Source organism: Arachis hypogaea, chromosome 8 (genome assembly GCF_003086295.3).
Source record: "Arachis hypogaea cultivar Tifrunner chromosome 8, arahy.Tifrunner.gnm2.J5K5, whole genome shotgun sequence".
Classification (NCBI taxonomy): Eukaryota; Viridiplantae; Streptophyta; class Magnoliopsida; order Fabales; family Fabaceae; genus Arachis; species Arachis hypogaea.
In genome coordinates, this window is record NC_092043.1 from 48,322,354 (window position 1) to 48,340,849 (window position 18,496).

The 18,496-nt window shown below is 30.5% G+C and overlaps 2 protein-coding genes across 3 annotated transcripts; one reads left to right on the forward strand and one right to left on the reverse strand.

The window, feature by feature from the left end:
• Positions 1-3,503, reverse strand: LOC112707992 (probable magnesium transporter NIPA6). 2 transcript variants are annotated; one of them, XM_025760068.2, is made up of 9 exons: positions 3,016-3,503; positions 2,867-2,923; positions 2,683-2,773; positions 2,117-2,277; positions 1,860-1,987; positions 1,598-1,735; positions 993-1,085; positions 765-882; positions 1-666 (listed from the first exon to the last, which is right to left on the reverse strand). In XM_025760068.2, the coding sequence occupies exons 1-9, from the start codon at positions 3,134-3,136 to the stop codon at positions 533-535; spliced, it is 1,041 nt and encodes a 346-aa protein (XP_025615853.1). In that variant the 5' UTR covers positions 3,137-3,503; the 3' UTR covers positions 1-532. The 2 variants fall into 2 exon arrangements, with proteins under 2 accessions (XP_025615853.1, XP_025615855.1); XM_025760070.2 differs by lacking the exon at positions 993-1,085 and having other exon boundaries at positions 3,016-3,494.
• A 5,320-nt stretch (positions 3,504-8,823) lies between these two features.
• LOC112707996 (protein PSK SIMULATOR 1) lies at positions 8,824-14,898 on the forward strand. Its single transcript, XM_025760077.3, has 12 exons — positions 8,824-9,269; positions 9,904-10,229; positions 10,337-10,429; positions 10,548-10,629; positions 11,143-11,221; positions 11,785-11,882; positions 12,016-12,085; positions 12,244-12,347; positions 13,148-13,264; positions 13,432-13,508; positions 14,019-14,063; positions 14,169-14,898. Exons 1-12 carry the CDS (start codon positions 8,895-8,897, stop codon positions 14,659-14,661), a joined length of 1,959 nt encoding a protein of 652 aa, XP_025615862.1. The 5' UTR covers positions 8,824-8,894; the 3' UTR covers positions 14,662-14,898.
• Positions 14,899-18,496: the final 3,598 nt, after the last annotated feature.

Sequence of the window (18,496 nt, forward strand, 5' to 3'; positions counted from 1 at the left end):
TGAATCAAAATTGTAATATATATATAGACATTCATAAATTTCCAATAATAACTAGTTAAATAATTAAAATTACACTAATTAATTTACATGGATTAGCTCCCAAAATCAGAGAAACACCAGAATATGAACACAAAAATCAGCTAAGTAGGGGGATACAACTTGGGAAAAGAACACAAGAGGGTAAAAATAATGCAAAATAATAACAATACAACAAAAAATACAAACTAGGAGAAAAACCACCCAAGAATTTTTGGTGGTTGTGCGCACGAGCTTTCATTTCACACGCTGCCACAGAAACAAACATCCTCTGAAAAACGGAAGCACGACTTATCTACCAAAACAATGTGATAGGAGCCTCTTGAAACTTGTTGCAAAACCAGATAGATGGAGTCACAGAGTAACACTGCCACATGTATGTAGCTTAATATAGAATAAACCGAAGAAAAATGTCATTGGAGTATGGGGCTGTGTCTAACTCAACGGCAGCATTAGGTGATTGTAATTTGCAGTTCTACCACTTAATAATCTAGTATCACGTGAAATGATCTTGTCGTACAACCGTAATTAAGTTAAAAGGTGGTGACCCGTCTTCTTCCTTTTGTTTCCAAGACTCACCATTGCCTTGGATATACCATGTTACTTTCGGGGACAACGGACTATACAAATCTGTACAGGAAGGGTAATTAGGCAATGATCATTTCCAAAAATAACAGAAGTTTCTTAACTGAAACATTATAAGAAAATATGAAACAATGAGGCATTACCTGTAGAGACTGGAGGATCTGGCTCTCTTGTACTATGCAATACTACTGTGCCAGATAATACAGTGATAAAACCACATAGCTCTGATGCAATGCTGCTTATACTTTGACCAGAATAGTCCTAATAAGAAAAAGAGGATAAAAAATTACAACAGATAATTAAACAGTTGATGTGTCAGATAATTCATTCTTTTAGGGCACACTTTTTGTTTTGTTTTAGTAAATACTAACCTTAAACATGATTGCACTAGCTAATATTGTAAAAGATGTGAACAAGGCATAATAGATTGGAGACACAACTGCAGTGTTAAATGTATCCAACGCCTGCAAATATGAAAGTGTTTTTCACCATATAACTCCACGCAAATAATGCAAACAAAAGTTATGGAAAATAAAAAATTTGAATCCAGCCTTCTAGATCATCAATTGTTAGTCTAGGTCAAGCATGACATAGATGTTATTTGGGTTAGAAGATTACACATTAAACTTCTAGATTAGCTTTTAGCTTTCAAATAATTTCTTCAATTGGAAAGTGACTTTAACTAAAATCTTCAATATGAACATGGAACAGAAAGAAATGCAAGAATGATAATCAGTGGTGATCAAAGAAAAATAAACTGGACTTGTGGTCCATAAAACTATAATCACCTCCAACAAAGAGAGGTGTTTCCTCATATTAAGCAGATAACATATAATAGAAAGTCTAAACATGAAAGCATATCATTTCTTACAAAAGGAATACAAACTTATGTGGCTCTAAGTTTTTATTTCAAATATCAAAAATTATGTTCACATTTTAAAGGAAACAAAACCGATAGTGATACTAAGTCACTAACCATGTTAAGATAATTTAATTGAGTAATGATGCAGGAAACAGCGACCATCAGAAAGATCCATGTCTGATAGTAGACAAGCTGATTTGCACCTTCTAATGTAAGTTTTATAGCAATTCCGATTGCTTTAACACTCATGACCTGAAAGAAAAAAAAAAGAGAAAAGAAAACATTTATCAGAAGTGTAAAGCAAAACATGACACGAGGTATAGAATTCTGCCAACCATTAAAATGTAAGGTAGATTGGGTTGGAAGAGTCGCTTACAGTCAAGGATCCAATGACAGAGCATATTCCAATATAAACGAGAATATTAGTTTGGCCATAGCGCGGAACACAATATAAGATCAAGAATAATGTTACAGCCATAGCAGAGGCAGTGTACAAGAGGAATGCTGCATGGCATAACAGAAATCAGGACCACTATGAGGGGCAAAAATGGAGACAACAAAACCAGAGTCTACATGTCGTAGTGAATATAACTGAGTGAAAGAAACCACAGAACAGATATACGGGCAGCACACCTGGTTGAACAGCCAATAGCCAAATTTCTTGAACAGAAGTAAGAGACTTCTCTTGAGGCGCATGGAGTACAATAACAGTCGATCCCACAATGCACATAAGACACCCCAACATGCCCATTCTCTGCAGCTTCTCCTTAAGCATGAAATGTGCCAACACAGCACTGTCCCATTTCCACAAACCACAAAAAAATATTATAATTACATAATCATATATCTATCAACAGGTTGTAACAAAAATGGCAGAAATGGCAGAAACATGTAGGATAAAGTCGTTTCTCAAAATTTTAAAATGGCAAATTTGTTTCCATTGTCCAAAAAAGGGTGCCAGAATATGAATACAAGTATGTGGTATGATACACAAAAACTCAATTTTATGAAAGGAAAATAGGTACAAAGACAAGAAGTTTAAGGTAACAACAGTATTTGATGTAAATACTCATGCAGACATACTTGAGTATAAAAGAATTAGAACATTGAAATCCTCAATAACTCTACTTTATTGATTCCTCATTATTTTAGTTTACCAAATTGGGAATCTACTCAAATTAAAAAATCGGAGCTTTTACCTAACTATAATACTCAAAGCACCAAGAGGAGTAACAAGAACAGCTGGGGCATAAATGTATGCTACGAAATTAGCAATCTCTCCAACAATCACTGTAATCAAACACACTCCAAAATCAGCTAAGAAAACACAAAAAAGGTTGAACATTAAAATCATAAAAGGTTATGGCGCAGTGTAATACTAACTAGTAATCATTCCGAGCCACCAGAGAGGCTGAAGCAGATAACCATAGCCTCCAACACCTGCGAATGGAAATCAACACAATGAAATTGTTATTAATTAATTAATTAATTGAGTAATTAGAGTGAATTAGAGAAGAAGAAGGGGAAGTAACTGGCACGAGGGCCATTGGCGCGTGCGCGTTGAAGGCCCTTTTTCTTGATGATGAAACTGGAACCGATGAAGGCGCTAGAAACCAACGCCAACACGAACCCAGTCAAATTGCTGGAGTACATCGATAAGGATGAATGGGTGAATTCGAAGCTTGCATGTAAAGAAGAAGAAGAAGATGAAGGTGTACGGATGGAATGGAACCCTAAATTGGAGTTGGAGTTAGAAGTTGAAAGTTGGTTGCAAGTGTTGTGGTGTTGGTGTTTGGTTTTTCCCTCTTTTTTTGGGAATCAAAAGTTAAAAAAGTGTCGCGCTTTCTTTTTTCGTGTTTAGTGTGTAACTGCTGATGGTGGTGTTGTGCTGTAGTGTGTGTCCTGTGTCGTTATTCAGGGCTGCTTTGGGATTTGTGAAGCGTCCGGCTTTTGGTGGTATTCAATGGAGGAACCAACTATGCAACCTTCTTAGCCTGCCCAGTTGGACTCCCTCATACAACCCATTCTAATATATATTTTTTATTTTGTAAAAAAAATAAAAATAAAAAAAATTATTGTTTTTATTTTTTTTACAAAATTTAAAAAACAGAAAACATTGAAAATGAAAATAAAAAATAAAAATACAAACTAAACACACCTTAATTTATCACATATCTGAATTTCATTTAAGAAGTTACAGCTGGTGAATGAATGAATTACTGCATACTATAATTAACATTCTAATTAGATTAATACTTATTTAAATGAATAAATAAATTAATTACTCGATCAATTCAAATTAATTTACCATTTTATTTGACTAATACTATAGGCTAATATTTTATTTTTATATTATTAGAATTTAAAATTTAATATAAAAATATTTTTATGAGCAAGAATAATAAAATTTATCAATTTTATTGTATGTTCTCATTTTTTTATAAATTAAAAATTTTTAATATTTTTGAATGCACTAATTTTATTTTTATTTTTACATGGTATTTAAATACAAGTATCTTTAATATATATTTTTTAAATTTTAGTTTTAATTATACAATTTTTTTCACAGTAATTTAATACGAATAATTACGCGACGTGGGCTAACTTCTTATGCAATAAGGGAAGAAATCACACACTCACTTAAGATAAGATAATCAACTCACTAAGTCATTATCTTTTTCTATAAATAGTCCAATAAACTCAGGTATTTCTCAATCCAATTCTCATATTACAAAAGTAATTATAATAAAATATAATAAATTTAAAATTTTTCATAATTTTATTAATAATAAAAAAATTATTTATATATTTAATTATGTGTTAACAGGTCAGACCTGACAAGCCAATAAAGCTAATTAGTAAACCTGGGCCTCGCAGCCTCGCTTATTAACATATTAAGGGTTTTATAAGAGTCGAAACTTGTGTCTATTTTATAACAGACCAGATAAGACCAGGCTAAACAGACCTTGACAGACCACCTACATTTTTTCACCCCTACATACAACCAGTTTTAGATTCGCTTCGTAACAATGATTATATTATTTAATAAAAAAAATTATATAATTGATTAAAAAATATATTTTTTTAAGTCCAAAAACAGTATATTTTATAGAAATTGAAAAAAAAAATTCTATTTTGATTCTTGAATTTTTATTAAAAACTCATAAGTTTTGGATGAAAATAAAAAAATATGTTTAATCAATCATATAATTTTATTTTTTTAAATAACATATTTATATATTATAAAAATTTTTAATGTTAAATTATTATAAAAAAAATATATAATTAAAAATAAAAATTTAAAAATATTTTATAAAAATACTTGTATTTAAACGATATGTAAAAAATTAAAATTAATGCATTTAAAGATATTAAAAATTTTGAATTAAAAAAATCAAAAAAATGATAAATAGACTAATTTAGTACACGATTTAAGAACTAGAATGAGTTCTTTAATATAAAGTTAGGAACTGATTTGGTACATTTATACTGATACATAACGGATGATATGTGAACGAATAATGTTACAACATGCGGCACAAACAGACACCTGATCAAATAATATTTTGATATGTGGCACAATTATCCACGTCAGTATGTCACGTGTCACTTATCGATTTATCATTTTATCTTTGCATGTGACCAAATTATTATGTGACACATGTCACTAATAATCCACTTTGTAAACCACATTAATTTGCCGTTAATAAAAAATATGTCAAAGATTAATATAATACACTTTTTTTTTCAATATCAAAAATATAATTAATACAATTAAAATTTCATAAATAATTTTAATAAACATCTCAATTTTAAAAATTAATTTGAGGTTTATCTCCACTATTGTAGTTCTAATTAATAATCATTAAAATTTGTCTATTCTAGTATCATTATTGTTATGATCTTATATCCACAAAAAATGAGATCGCTGAAGCTATTATCAAACAGGAAAAATTACTCATTATACAATTAGTAACTTTAAGCTTGCTACATCATGAATTTTAGTTAAAAATATTATTAACTTATCGTTAATATAGAATTGTAATAACCATAAATATAACTACGAATTTACCAAAACTGGAAAGTTGATATTTATCAAATCAGTTATCAACAACTTACTTATTTATTATCTGAGTTTGTACAAGATGCCAAACACGGTTGCATGAAGAATTATCTCATTATAGAGAAAATTCTTTTGGAAAAAGGATGATGGACGATATGCCACTAGTAAAATGGGAGATGGTTCAGGCACCAAAGAAGTTAGGAGGATTGGAGTGGGTAATGCGATGGTGCAGAATACGATTTTATTGTCTAAATGGTGGTGGCAGTTCTCTAAAGAGGATTGTCCCCTATAAAAAAGGATTGTATGCTCTTGTAATAGCTTGAACCCAAATCACCTGCTGTCCACTCAGATATTGCCAAAGAGGGGAGGACCATGGAGAGACATATGTCAAGTGCAAATAAAGGAGCAACATGTCAGACAGAAGATGATTGATGGACTTGCTATGGAAGTAGGAGATGGTAGGGCTACCAGATTTTGGGAAGATAAATGGCTCCAAGTGAGAAAGATGAAAGACAATTTTTCGAGACTCTTCTTGATTTCAAACAAAAAAAATCAGTTATTGGGGATTGTGGGTTCTGGGATGGGATAGAGTGGGTGTGGCACTTCCAATAGAGAAGAGAGCTCCAATAATGGGAGACAAATGTACTGGACCAGTTACTACTTGTCCTGCAATCTGTTAGATTGATAACAGATGTGCAAGATAGAGTGGTGTGGAGGTTTCACAAGAAAGGCGTTTATTCAACTAACTCATTTGTGCATGTTTTGCAGGAAGAGACTATGGATGAGGAGCTTCTGAGCTACAGGTTCACAAAAGACATTTGGAAAGGCCTAGTTCTGCCACGAGTGGAACTGTTCTCCTGATTTGTTTTCGTAGGCCGAGTCAATACAAAGGATCGGCTTAGTCGATTGGGTGTCTTACAACAGAATGACATTATGTGTATGCTGTGTAAGAAAGATGCTGAAAATATACAATATCTGTTTATTACCTGTGAATACTCTTGACAGGTGTGGTGTGGTTGGATATCGGCGTTTGGACAAGAGTGGATTATGCCCGGTACTGTGAAACAACAATTTCAGAGTTGGAGAGCTGTCCTAATGAGAAAAGAGATACGCAGGTATTGGCTAGTTGATTTCTTCTCAGTAATATGGACTATATGATTACGTAGAAATGATGTCATTGTTCACAACAAGAAAATAGGGGTTACAGACTGCATGGATCAATCCTTTTCATATGTCAGAAAATGGTGTTGTAAATAATTCATATTATTGATAGCAATGCCAGAGATGACATAAGAATTGTACAACTATTTTAATGTATTTTGTATTTCATGTTCTACATGTGTGTTGAGCTTTTTCTTTAAAAAAAAAAAAAACTACGAATCTACCATAAAATTTTGCCATCTTCCATTTATTAATTTACTCATCATAAGAACTATAAAAAGTGCTCATTTAAATAACTACAAAAGATGTAGAGTCATTTGGTAACCACACAATATTATCTCCGTTTGTTACTGACCAAACTCAAATATAAGGCAATATAGTCCATCAATTTTTTAGAAATTATTCCAATAAACTAATTTTCTAAAACTTGATCATTTTTATTCTAAAATTCGATTAAACCACTGACATATAGAATCTAGTACTAACAATTCGATCGATTAATTTGATTGATCAACTCAACTAGAATTTAGCAAATTATTTTATTTTCAGAATTTAATCTTTAGAGTAAAATAGTGGTTTATTTACTCTGATTTTTTTTTCTTTTTTCTGGTCAAAATTCTGAAGAGTTTTTGACTTTTTGTCCTTGTGTTTTTGGTGGGTTGTTCTAATTTTCTTTGTTTTCAAACCGTTTTGCTTTGCCCCTTCAGATGGCTCATAAATTCGGTCTGGTCTGTACGCTAAGAAATGGTTGGACCGAATATTGTTATTAATAAATAATAATGGTCAAAATACCAATTTATTTCATTGCAAGGTTTTCTTAGTCTCTAATCGACTCTCATATTCTTCTTTTTCTTTAATCATTAATATTTAGAATTTTAGATTCCACTCAATTTTGACTAGAATAAGTTAATTCAAGTTGATTTTTTTTAAAAGAAGCATTTATATTTTAATAGGGATTAACTGATTAAGTCACGGAAATAGATATGTGAATGTGACTATCCAAGTGTCCCTAATATTCTTCTTATAACTAATTTAACTTTAATTTGCTTCTACTATAAAAATATTTGTGTAAAAAGAGAAATAAATAAATAATTTTGATTTACACAAATCACAAAATATCAAATAAAAAAAATTCATCCTAGCTCACTTTTTTACTTATCAATTATATTATATATCGATATAAAGAATTAAAGACCATTTTAATACTTCATTTGCAAATACAATTAAGTAGTAAATTTTTTTTAAATAATTTATAATTATCGTCGAACTTTCATAAGTTACTTATTCCCCTAATTGAGCAATTATTAATGGTAAAAACTAAAAAGGACTCAAAAAGAAAATGGATGCTAAAATGGGATACATGTGATCTTAGTACAACAAGATACATTGATCCAATTTAAAAAAGTGGTAAAGTAAAATTCTCTGGCCTCATTTAAGTATAAAAAATAAATCTTAATAACTAAGTAATTAATTAATTTATTAATAAAATATTGTTTTGTTGGCACCGTTTGAGAAGTAGGTAGACTTTTTTTCCGGTATTCCCAGCTCAAGTTGTCAAATGATGTTTTGTTTTTATTTGATTTGTCTCATTTCATCACTTTTCTTTCTTCTTCCCATGGTTTCTCTTTCATTTTTTTTATTTTCCAACACTAATCTTACTAAGAAATTGTATTATTGTCTTTTCTTAATTAATAAATTAGGAGATCAATATTTTTAGAGAAAAATAAAAAATTAGTAAAATAGAAAAAAAACAAGATTTATATATAATTAAAAATATAAATTAAATACATAAAATTTAAATTCTGCAAAATTTAAATGATAAAATATTTCGCTTTATCGAACACATTTATAATTATGATGTCAAAATATCTTAAGACATAAATTAAAATTTTTATTATTATGTTTAAATGTAAAATAAATATAAAAATATTAATTATTTAATATTTTTATTTTAAATTAGTATTAGTAATTTTCTTATCATTACAAAAAATAATAAAGATGAAGAATAATTTAAAAATAATTAACAATATTATTGGGAGCAATAATTCACTTCTCTTAGTTAGTATCATTGAATAATTAATGACTACAAATCCATAATAATAATAATAATAATTAATGAACAACTACCAAGTCCAAAGGAACACAGAGACACAAAAACACAACACAAAGAAAGTAAACAAAGATCAAATGAGTCATGGGAGAGAGATGGAAGGTGGTTCAAGCTCAAAGATTGAGTTTTTGATCTGGCTATCTCAGGTCATGGGAGGTCTTTGTTCAAGGTCTTCTTCACAAGATGATGACATGGTTTTTGTTTCCAAGACTGGTGGTGGTGGAAATGTTATTCTTGGTGGTACCACCAACAATGGTGGTGGTGGTGGTGGTGGCAGCACCAATGGTGGTTCCTCTTTCACTACTGCACCTGTTGTTGGTGAAACAATGGAGAGGAATATGAATATGCATGCTGAGATTAGTGGCAATACTAATGATGAGGAATTCTATGATGGAATTCCAAGGTTCAGTGATACTTGTTCACACAACAAATCTAGGTCTGGAAGGTCTAAGGTTTGGTTTTCAACTTTCAATTCTCTAATTTTTGGTTTTTAGATATGTATTACTGTTAGTAATGTTGATTGCTATGTATTTTGTGATGCTTTTAATCTCAATTTCTGCTGAATTCGCTCACAAATATTTAACCTGGTGAGTTTATTAGGGTTTGGAATGAAAGTTGTAGGACTATACTAGCGGATAGGTGAGGTGTTAGTAGTTTCAGAGTCTTTTAGGTTATTATATAATGTAATCAGGAATGAAAGGGAGAAGAAAATCTTTAGTTTGTTGGTTTAGTTTCGCGGTTAATTTTCGTGGAATACTGTTGAACATGGAAAAGGGAACAAAAGATTGATTTATTTCTATGATGAAATTGGTATCTCAAAATATTCATAACAATACTAATGCTTGATTGGTTTAAGTAGTTCGGCACTTATTTTCGATTAGTGAGTTTTCGGGTTGAAACTAACTAGCCCTGTGAGAATCAAAACCCTTAAGCTTAGTTTTCGATTAGTTGATGCTTTAGATAAGTAAATTAGAATACTCATACCAATCACAAAGGTTTGGTTTGTGGTTTTGTACTTCTGGACTCAATTGACTTGCTTTTCAATCTGTAATGTATGAGGAATGAAAAAGGGTCTTCTTATTTCAGGTCTCAGAGGTGGGTTCACGCCTCGGTAAAGCTGGTACAATTGGATTTGGGAAGGCAGTTGAGGTTTTGGACACACTTGGGAGTAGCATGACAAATTTAAATGCCGGAAGTGGGTTTGTTTCTGCGTCAGCCATAAAGGGGAACGAGATTTCTATCTTGGCATTTGAGGTGGCAAACACTATTGTCAAAGGCTATAATCTCCTGCAATTTCTTTCTAGCAAGAACATTCAACATTTGAAAGAAGAGGTGCTTCTTTCAGAGGCTGTGCAAGATTTAGTGTCAAAAGATACAGATGAACTCCTATGGATTGTTGCTTCTGACAAGAGGTAAGCATAAGATTTAGTCGAAGTTATTTGGCTTATGTTTCATTAGGAACCTCACTTTCAACTTTATGACCTATGTACCTGTGTATGATTTTGGATCTTGTTTTCAGGCAGGAGTTGAAAGTGTTCTCTGATGAGGTGATTCGTTTTGGAAATCGATCGAAAAATCCTCAGTGGCACAACTTAGAGCGTTACTTTGAGAAGTAATATAAATTGTACTCACTCAATTCTTCTAGCCTTTCGTTCATTCAAACCAAATATGTTTAGCTCCTCATATATTTATTCTAGCTGCTTTTTTGTTGTAAATTTTGGAACTAGCAGAGAAGCAAATGCTCCAAGACAGTCAAGAGACGAGGCAGAATCAACGATGGAACACTTGATGACTTTAGTTCAATTTACAGCTGTGAGTGTATCCTTCTTGAATCTTGATACTTTTGAAGCTGAAAATATAAGGAAGTTGCAATAAAAGAAGAAGGGACTCTGTGTAAAAGTATATGCAATTTAGTAACAATGTAGTCAGTGGCTAATTAAATTTAAAAATTATTGCTAAATAACCACTGTTTCTATGTTGTTAACCAGTTGTGGGAATGCTTGTTTTTTGAATGAATATTGTTTTTTTACCCATGAGGATTCCATTTCCATAATTTTCCCAAAAATGTTTTATCAGGAACATTGATTGGAAGATTTTTCACTAGCTTTCTTATATTGTTGTATTACATGCAGAAAATTGATGCCGTTTACATACATCGGGATTTAATTTAAACTTAAAGTCAAATGACGAATTTCTGTTTTTAACCACTATAGCTGTTTAGTTATCTGTTGGATACAGTGGCTTTTTCTTTATTTCTTTATTTTTTTCTTTTTTTCAAAGGGATATTCAATCCTAAGAGAAATTGGATTATGCTTTTGGCCACAGGAATTATACCATGAATTACATGCTTTGAATAGATTTGAACAAGATTATCAGCATAAATGTACAGACGAAGATCAAAAAGGTAACCATGGAGTGTTATTACCCTTTGAATAATATGCAAAACTTTATCTGAAAAGTTTGACAAGAAATTTTTAACCTAAAATCCAAAGATCTTGGAAGAGTCTTGATCAAATACAAATCAGACCCTTATTTTTGCAATGCACACAACTTGATGACAAGACTTATTCAACACTGAATTATTGATCAATTAATTGGATCTAAGACAGTGAGAAAGATATATGCAGGACTCTAAAGTGGAAATTTGAAATAGAAATCTATATGTTATGCTTCAAATGTACCCTCTTTTGTTACACTCCTTTTCCATCTGCCTTTGGGTCTCATAAAAAATTCATAGTTGCCAAATCACGTACTTTGGGTTTTCTCTGATTATTTCTCAAACTTTTATGGAGCCGAAACTATATATTATTGTTGGGAATGTGTTTGAAGCCCTAAACCTTATAATACATTGCACACTTTTGAAGAAATAGTCAACTTGATCCACAAGTTTCACCTTGCAAAATGTTATATATCTAGCGGTATTTCTTTCTTACAGATGTAGATTTGACCTTCAATATTTTTGTGTAGGCGATACCCTTGCATTCTTGAAGGCAGAAGTTAAAACTCAAAAGAAGCAAATTAAGCATATAAAGAAAAGGTCACTTTGGTCTAGAAGTTTGGAGGAGGTATTTTTTATTGTATTTGATCCACTTATAATTTCAGAGATAGTAAAGAAAACTTTCTATTTATATATTCATTTTCTGCATAACTAGAGAATTGAGATAAGTTGTATATAATTCATAATCTAATGTATTGCAGATTATGGAGATGCTTGTAGACATGGTGCAATTTTTGAATTCGGAGATAAACGATGTCTTTGGCGCTTCAGGTATGTACCTGCTAAAGGCTATTAGATCTTGTTTGATTCACTTTATTATGATTTTGTAGCACCTAATGTTAATACTTTTCTATTATTTACATGATTAACTTGGTTGACATTATTGATAAAAGTTAGTTCCTTTTTTGTTTATCCATGGATACCTGCAGATGGCCATAGACCATTAGTTGGACACAAGAACAATCACCAAAGATTGGGCCCTGCAGGCCTTGCTTTGCACTATGCAAACATAGTGCTCCAAATCGATACTCTTGTAAGTTATCGGTCTTTATCGTAGTTACTTCATTGCAGTTCTGCTCTCTTTAGTGCCTTCTGTTGAACTGTGTTTAGATATAACTAATTATAGTTCTCTTGAGTGAAATTGGATGACATGAAAAGCATAACTTTTTCTAATGAAAAAGTTATCAGTGTTACTTAGCTTTCACTAGAGTTAAAAGAACAAGCTAGTCTATGCTATTATTGAAATTCTCTGGTTCACAAAGCATTGGCTATATGTTCATCTCTTGATTGCACTCGTTGAGTTCTTGTGACTTTGTTTGGAGCATATCGTTAGCTGAGCTTAGTCGAAGCTCAAAATTGTCAAGGGCTCGACACAAGTTCAAAATGATAGGCCCAGCCTAAGTTTAATAATTAGCTAAGGCATTTAGTCATAAAATCAGTCGCAATACTAATTACAATATTTGATAATATATGTACCAGAAAATTAATAATAAAATAGCTCACAAGCTATTGAATTGGATATTGCCTAGTTTAGGTTTGATTCATTCAATAAACGAGCTGAACTTGTATCGTAAACTCAATCCCTAAGCTTATAATCTAAACTTATTGAGCTGGTAACACACAAAGTTGGAAATTAGCTCACTAAGTAGTTTGACTCACTTCCAATCTTAGTGGATACTATGGTTTGGTAGAATCATTTGATTAAAATGAAAGGAGCTAGGTATCTATTTGCTTAATTCAAGAACTTATATTCTTTAAGTCAGCTTGTACATTTATTCACTGCTTCCATGCTTTAAGTTTTAAGAGAATTTCAACTTTGTTGAAATTGTTCAGGTATCCAGATCCAATTCTATGCCTGCAAATACAAGGGATGCATTATATCAAGGCTTGCCTCCTAATATAAAATCAGCACTACGATCCAAATTATCGTCTTTCCATGTTGCAGAAGAGGTGTGTTCATGTCTGCTTCCTTCAGCTACTTTGTTATTTTTAGTTTTACCGCTTTCAAAGATCATTTTGATTCCCCTTTATTGAGCTTTCCATTTCAATTTTCATCTCCTTAATCTTTTCCCTGGATTTCGTGCTCTTTTGTCATAGATGCTTTCTGTTTCTTGCAGCTAACTGTAGCAGATATCAAGGATGAGATGGAAAAAACATTACATTGGCTGGTTCCGATCGCCACAAACACGTCCAAGTAAGATGTCTTCCTTTTTATTTGTCAACTATCTCCTTGTGCTCATATGGGAAGCTTTCATCATACTTTTATGGTTTAAATATGTTTATAGACTTATAGTCTCTATAAATATAAATAATTTTGATTGGAAACCTCTAAAATATCTTATTAGGTTTTGGTCCCTTTGTTTGTAGCTATTAGGTTTCTGGTCCTTATTGCTTAGATCTAATGTTAAATGGTTATATTTATAGACAAGATGATGTAGAAAATTTGTATACCAGCAAAACCAAAGTTTGTAATAATTTTAAGATTAATTACCTGCTTTTCAAGTTTTTATATGAACCAAAGTTTAAAGGAACAGGGACTAAAAACAACAAAAGGGAAAAGAAAGAGGCAAAAAATTTTTGCTAGTACCAAAATCAAACGACTTATATTTATAGCGATTAAACATATTTAACCCAGTTTTCATTTACTTGATATGTAAGCTAACTCTTAATTATTTCTGTTTTGGTTGTTTCTAAATTGTATCAGAGCGCATCACGGTTTCGGTTGGGTAGGAGAGTGGGCAAACACAGGGTGAGTACTAAGTAGGAAGTATATTCTTTTTTGTGAACTAGAAACTTGTATGCTTTTCAGCATTATACCCTTTTCTGATATCGAATATTTGCTCGGTTCTTGAAGCTCCGAGGTGAGGAAGACTTTTCAGGCCGGCGTAATGCGGATCGAGACGTTCCACCATGCAGATAAAGACAAAGTAGAAAGCTACATTCTCGAACTTCTCTTGTGGCTTCAACAACTTGCCATCAGAAGCAAGACCAACAACGATCCGGGAAAAGCGAAGCCTGCAACCAAGTCTAACCAGCAGAAGACAATTGATCAGCCCACGAACTCTCTGTCGCCGCTGTCGCTAACAATGGACGAGCAAAACATGCTGCAGAACATAAGCGAGAAGACACAAATGAGAAGGTTAAGTAAGAGCTTGGACTTTGACACAGTGAAGACTAGAATCACAAGGAGTTATAGTTATTCATCAAGAAGCAGTAGAAGAAGCAGTGAAGTGAGTTTTAGTAGGATTTGTTCTAAGCTTCTTCCTGTGATTGATTTTGATATTGATAAAGAGAGAGCTTTGGATGTGATTGATAGAGTAGATGTGATTAGAAATGAAAAGGTGTAATAACACACACATTACATATATGGATAGACGAGTTGGACCTTTGTGTAAGTATATATCATGTTCATGTTGTAAGAGTTGAATACCAAAATTTTGTAGCACTTTTGGTATGTTTGAGCTTCTCAAAAGGGTGTCAATTATTTTTTCCCCTTAGATTAGACAATTTTTTGTCTATTTTCTTTGTAAATGGTTACTAAGATTCATATTTATAGTTATGTTGAGGTATCACAATTCACAAAATATAGAGAGTAGGTGTAACATTTATGTTTGGTTAAGGTTTGAAAACAAGTTACAATGGAAAATTGGAAACTTAAAAAATTTAAGCTAAGTGATGATTTTACCAATTTGATCTCAAGTGTCAAACATTAAATACTATGAAAAATCATTCTATACTCATATATTTGTAGTTTTATCACTTAAAAACAATTTTTTTCATACATTTCAAACACAGATTATTTTAAAACAAAATTAAATTACCACAGTCGGTTATTTTAAAAAACAATTATACAAATAAGAACTATTGAAATAAATTTAATTTTAAAACATATCCTAAAAAATTAAAGACTGATTTTGTAATTAAAATTTGTAAGAGATTAAAATATCTGACTAAAACTCTTCTTTAAGAATTAAACTTTATTTATTTATTTTTTGTTCAGAGGCCTAATATCATTTTTTTTTTGGACAGGGACGTAATATCATTTTTCAAACTCATAAATATGAAATGGTTAAGGGCCTTACCCAGCAAAAGCTCAGTACCCCCAGATCCATACCCTCTCCTACAAAACAATGGACAAAAAAATGACCACCAAAAGCTTAAAATAAAGTTTATGCCAAAAAAAACATTTCAAGAAAAGCGGAATTGTACGCTGATTAAAAAAAAAAAAAAACTAAAACCTCGAGGAGAAAGTAGTTTTCCCGCATCCAATTTTCAGAAAAATATTTACAAATCAATCATTAAATAAAAAAGAAAAAATATAAAAGAGAATCCAAACAATAATTATATATTCTTTATAAAAAATAATAAATAATGATCCATCAAATATTAATTATTGTAAGTACTAATAATGGAAAATAAATTTCAAATTGTTAGTTGAGAGATGGAAAGAATTTTAATTCAACTAATATATTATAATGACTTGAAATACTCGTTTAATTCGTTGAGTTTGGAAAGGAACTGGCTTGAATAATTTGTTCTAGAGTAAGGTGTATTTTTTTTTTGTGCTTTATCGGGCGTTATTATTTTAATAAATTTTTTTTCAATGAAAAAAGATTTTTTTTTTATTTTTTAGCGTGTTTAACAAATTTCTAGTAGTAAAAATAAAAATACTAGAAAAAAAAATCTTTTTGAGAAACTATAATTTACATTTTTTTTTAAAAGATCTTTTTTTCTTAAAAAAATATGTTTTCATGTAATAAATAAATAAATAAATACTTTTATATCGTTATATCCAAACATAATTGATAGATAAAAAAATCTTTTTGTATGAGATATCCAAACATAAAATTACTTTTATTTTTCTATAAGATCTTTTAAAAAAAATAATTCAAAATTTTTTTCTTAAAAACTCACCCAAACAAATCTGTCCCTGTCATTTGTAATTTTTTTAAAAATATTCCTAACTTTTAATTTCATTCAATTTTTTAATATTTTTTATTTGTGTCAAAATTATTTTTGAATATTTTTTATTTTATTTCTAATATTTTAGATATAGTTAACATTCAGGGATAATTTTAATAAAATTAAAAGCGTTAAAGACAAAATCAAATAAAATTAAACTCTAAAAATATTTAAAAAAATTACGAATATTAAGAATAAAAAATTTATTTTATTTTATTTTTATTTAACAAAAAGGAAAATAAAGTAAACATGAGAAAGAGCATGAAATCTTCGAGAACAATGGACCCAGCCTGTGACATTTTCAAATTTCAATCCTGTATGTACTAAAATATTTGAAACTTCTAAACATTCTTTGAGCGTGTAAGAAAATTATTGTTTTTAGAGATCATAGTCTTTTTCCTTATTAGTTTTTTCTTTTTCTCTTTTTTGTCATAGAATGCTAGAGAGTCAATTTAGGTGTTTCCACTTCTGTATATGATTATCTACTAGACTCCAATGCTTTACTATTTTCAAATTCAGCAACTAGGGGTGTACGACCCGACCCGGTTCGAAGGTCCGGTCCGATTCCGAACACTTTAAGGGTTAATTTGGTATGATTTTATCGGATTTAGGGTCGGGTAAAGGTCTCAAAAATAGACCCGGTCATTATTTCGGGTCGGGTCCGCGCCATAGCTCAGGTCACCCGAAGTCGGCCCGGTGGCCCGGTCATCATACACAATTAATATTTTGTGTTATTAGTGATGGATCATGACTATTCTTATGTGGAATTTAAGTATTGTAAATCTTAATATTTTGTGTTATTAGTCATTATAAAACTATAAGATAATGTTTTATGTTTAGAATGCATAAGATTTTAGACTAATGCATAATATTGTGTTATTCGTATTGATTTAAATATTTGGTATTATTAGACAATATTAGTATTGATTGTGGTTTTGCATTAGTATTGATTGTGGTTATGCTTTAATTTTAAAGAAGGGTTGGTTCTTGTTATATTTTTCTAAGTGAATTTTACCATGTTAAATAATAGTTGGAGTCTTGAAAATTTGGATATTTTTACATGCTAGCTTACAAGAAAGTATCAACGTAATGTAATGCTAACGGCCCGGTTTTCACCCGGTATAATTGTGGCTCGAAAGTGTATTGATTTCATCGGGTTTAGGGTCGGGTTCGGGTCTAATAAATAGACCCAGTGTATATTTCGAGTCGGGTCCGGGTCTCATCAAATCCGGCTTCACCCGACCCATGTGCACCCCCAACAGCAACCTTCCCTTATCATTATTTTTGGACTTTGGTATCATAATTTTTTATCATAGTCAAATAAATAGTTTATCTATCTCGTTAGGTGAACAATAAAAAATACAAACAACGTGAATAATAAATCATATTTTAAATTAAAAAAGTCTAGGAGTCAGTAATTTTTGTATTTTGTGACTAACACTTAATTATCAAAAAAAAGATGAGTGATCTCTCACTATTAAATGGCCAATTAATGTAATCTCACACCATTAAAAATATGATTGATGACCAATTGATAATTACAAAACACAAAAATTACTGACCCCTAACACTCCTCTTTTAAATTTATTAACTATTCTTCTAAAAAGCACAGCTCCCAAAATATATTTTCATAATGGGATCAATGAGTAATGATTATACATAATTTGAATGGAAAGATGACTAATTAATTCAGAAAAAATAATAAAAATTATTTTAATTTTTAATATTTGGACCAAATTTTTATTTAATTTTAATATTTTATTTTAATTTAAAAATTTTTTAAATAGATTTAATATTGTTCAATCCTATATTTAAATTTGATTCGAACAATTAACATATTTAACCGGTAATATAACATTTAATTTTCAATTTTAGTACGTAAATAAAATTGATCTACCAATAATCACTAATATAAATATTTTTTGGTTAATTATTTGAGTCAAATTTAATAATAAAATAATATTAAATTTATTTAAAATTTTTAAATTTAAAATAAATATTTAAAACATTAAAGACTACATTAAAATTTGATCTAAATATTAAGAATTAAAATAATAGTTTAATTTATCCCGAATAAGAATAATCAAAGTATTACACATGCAGTTACCATGCATCTTCATGAAATAACATAATTATTCAAATAATGTGCATAATAATTCATCTAAAAATAATTAATTTGGATTAGTTGAGTGATCAGCTTAATCGTCTACTAGTACTTAA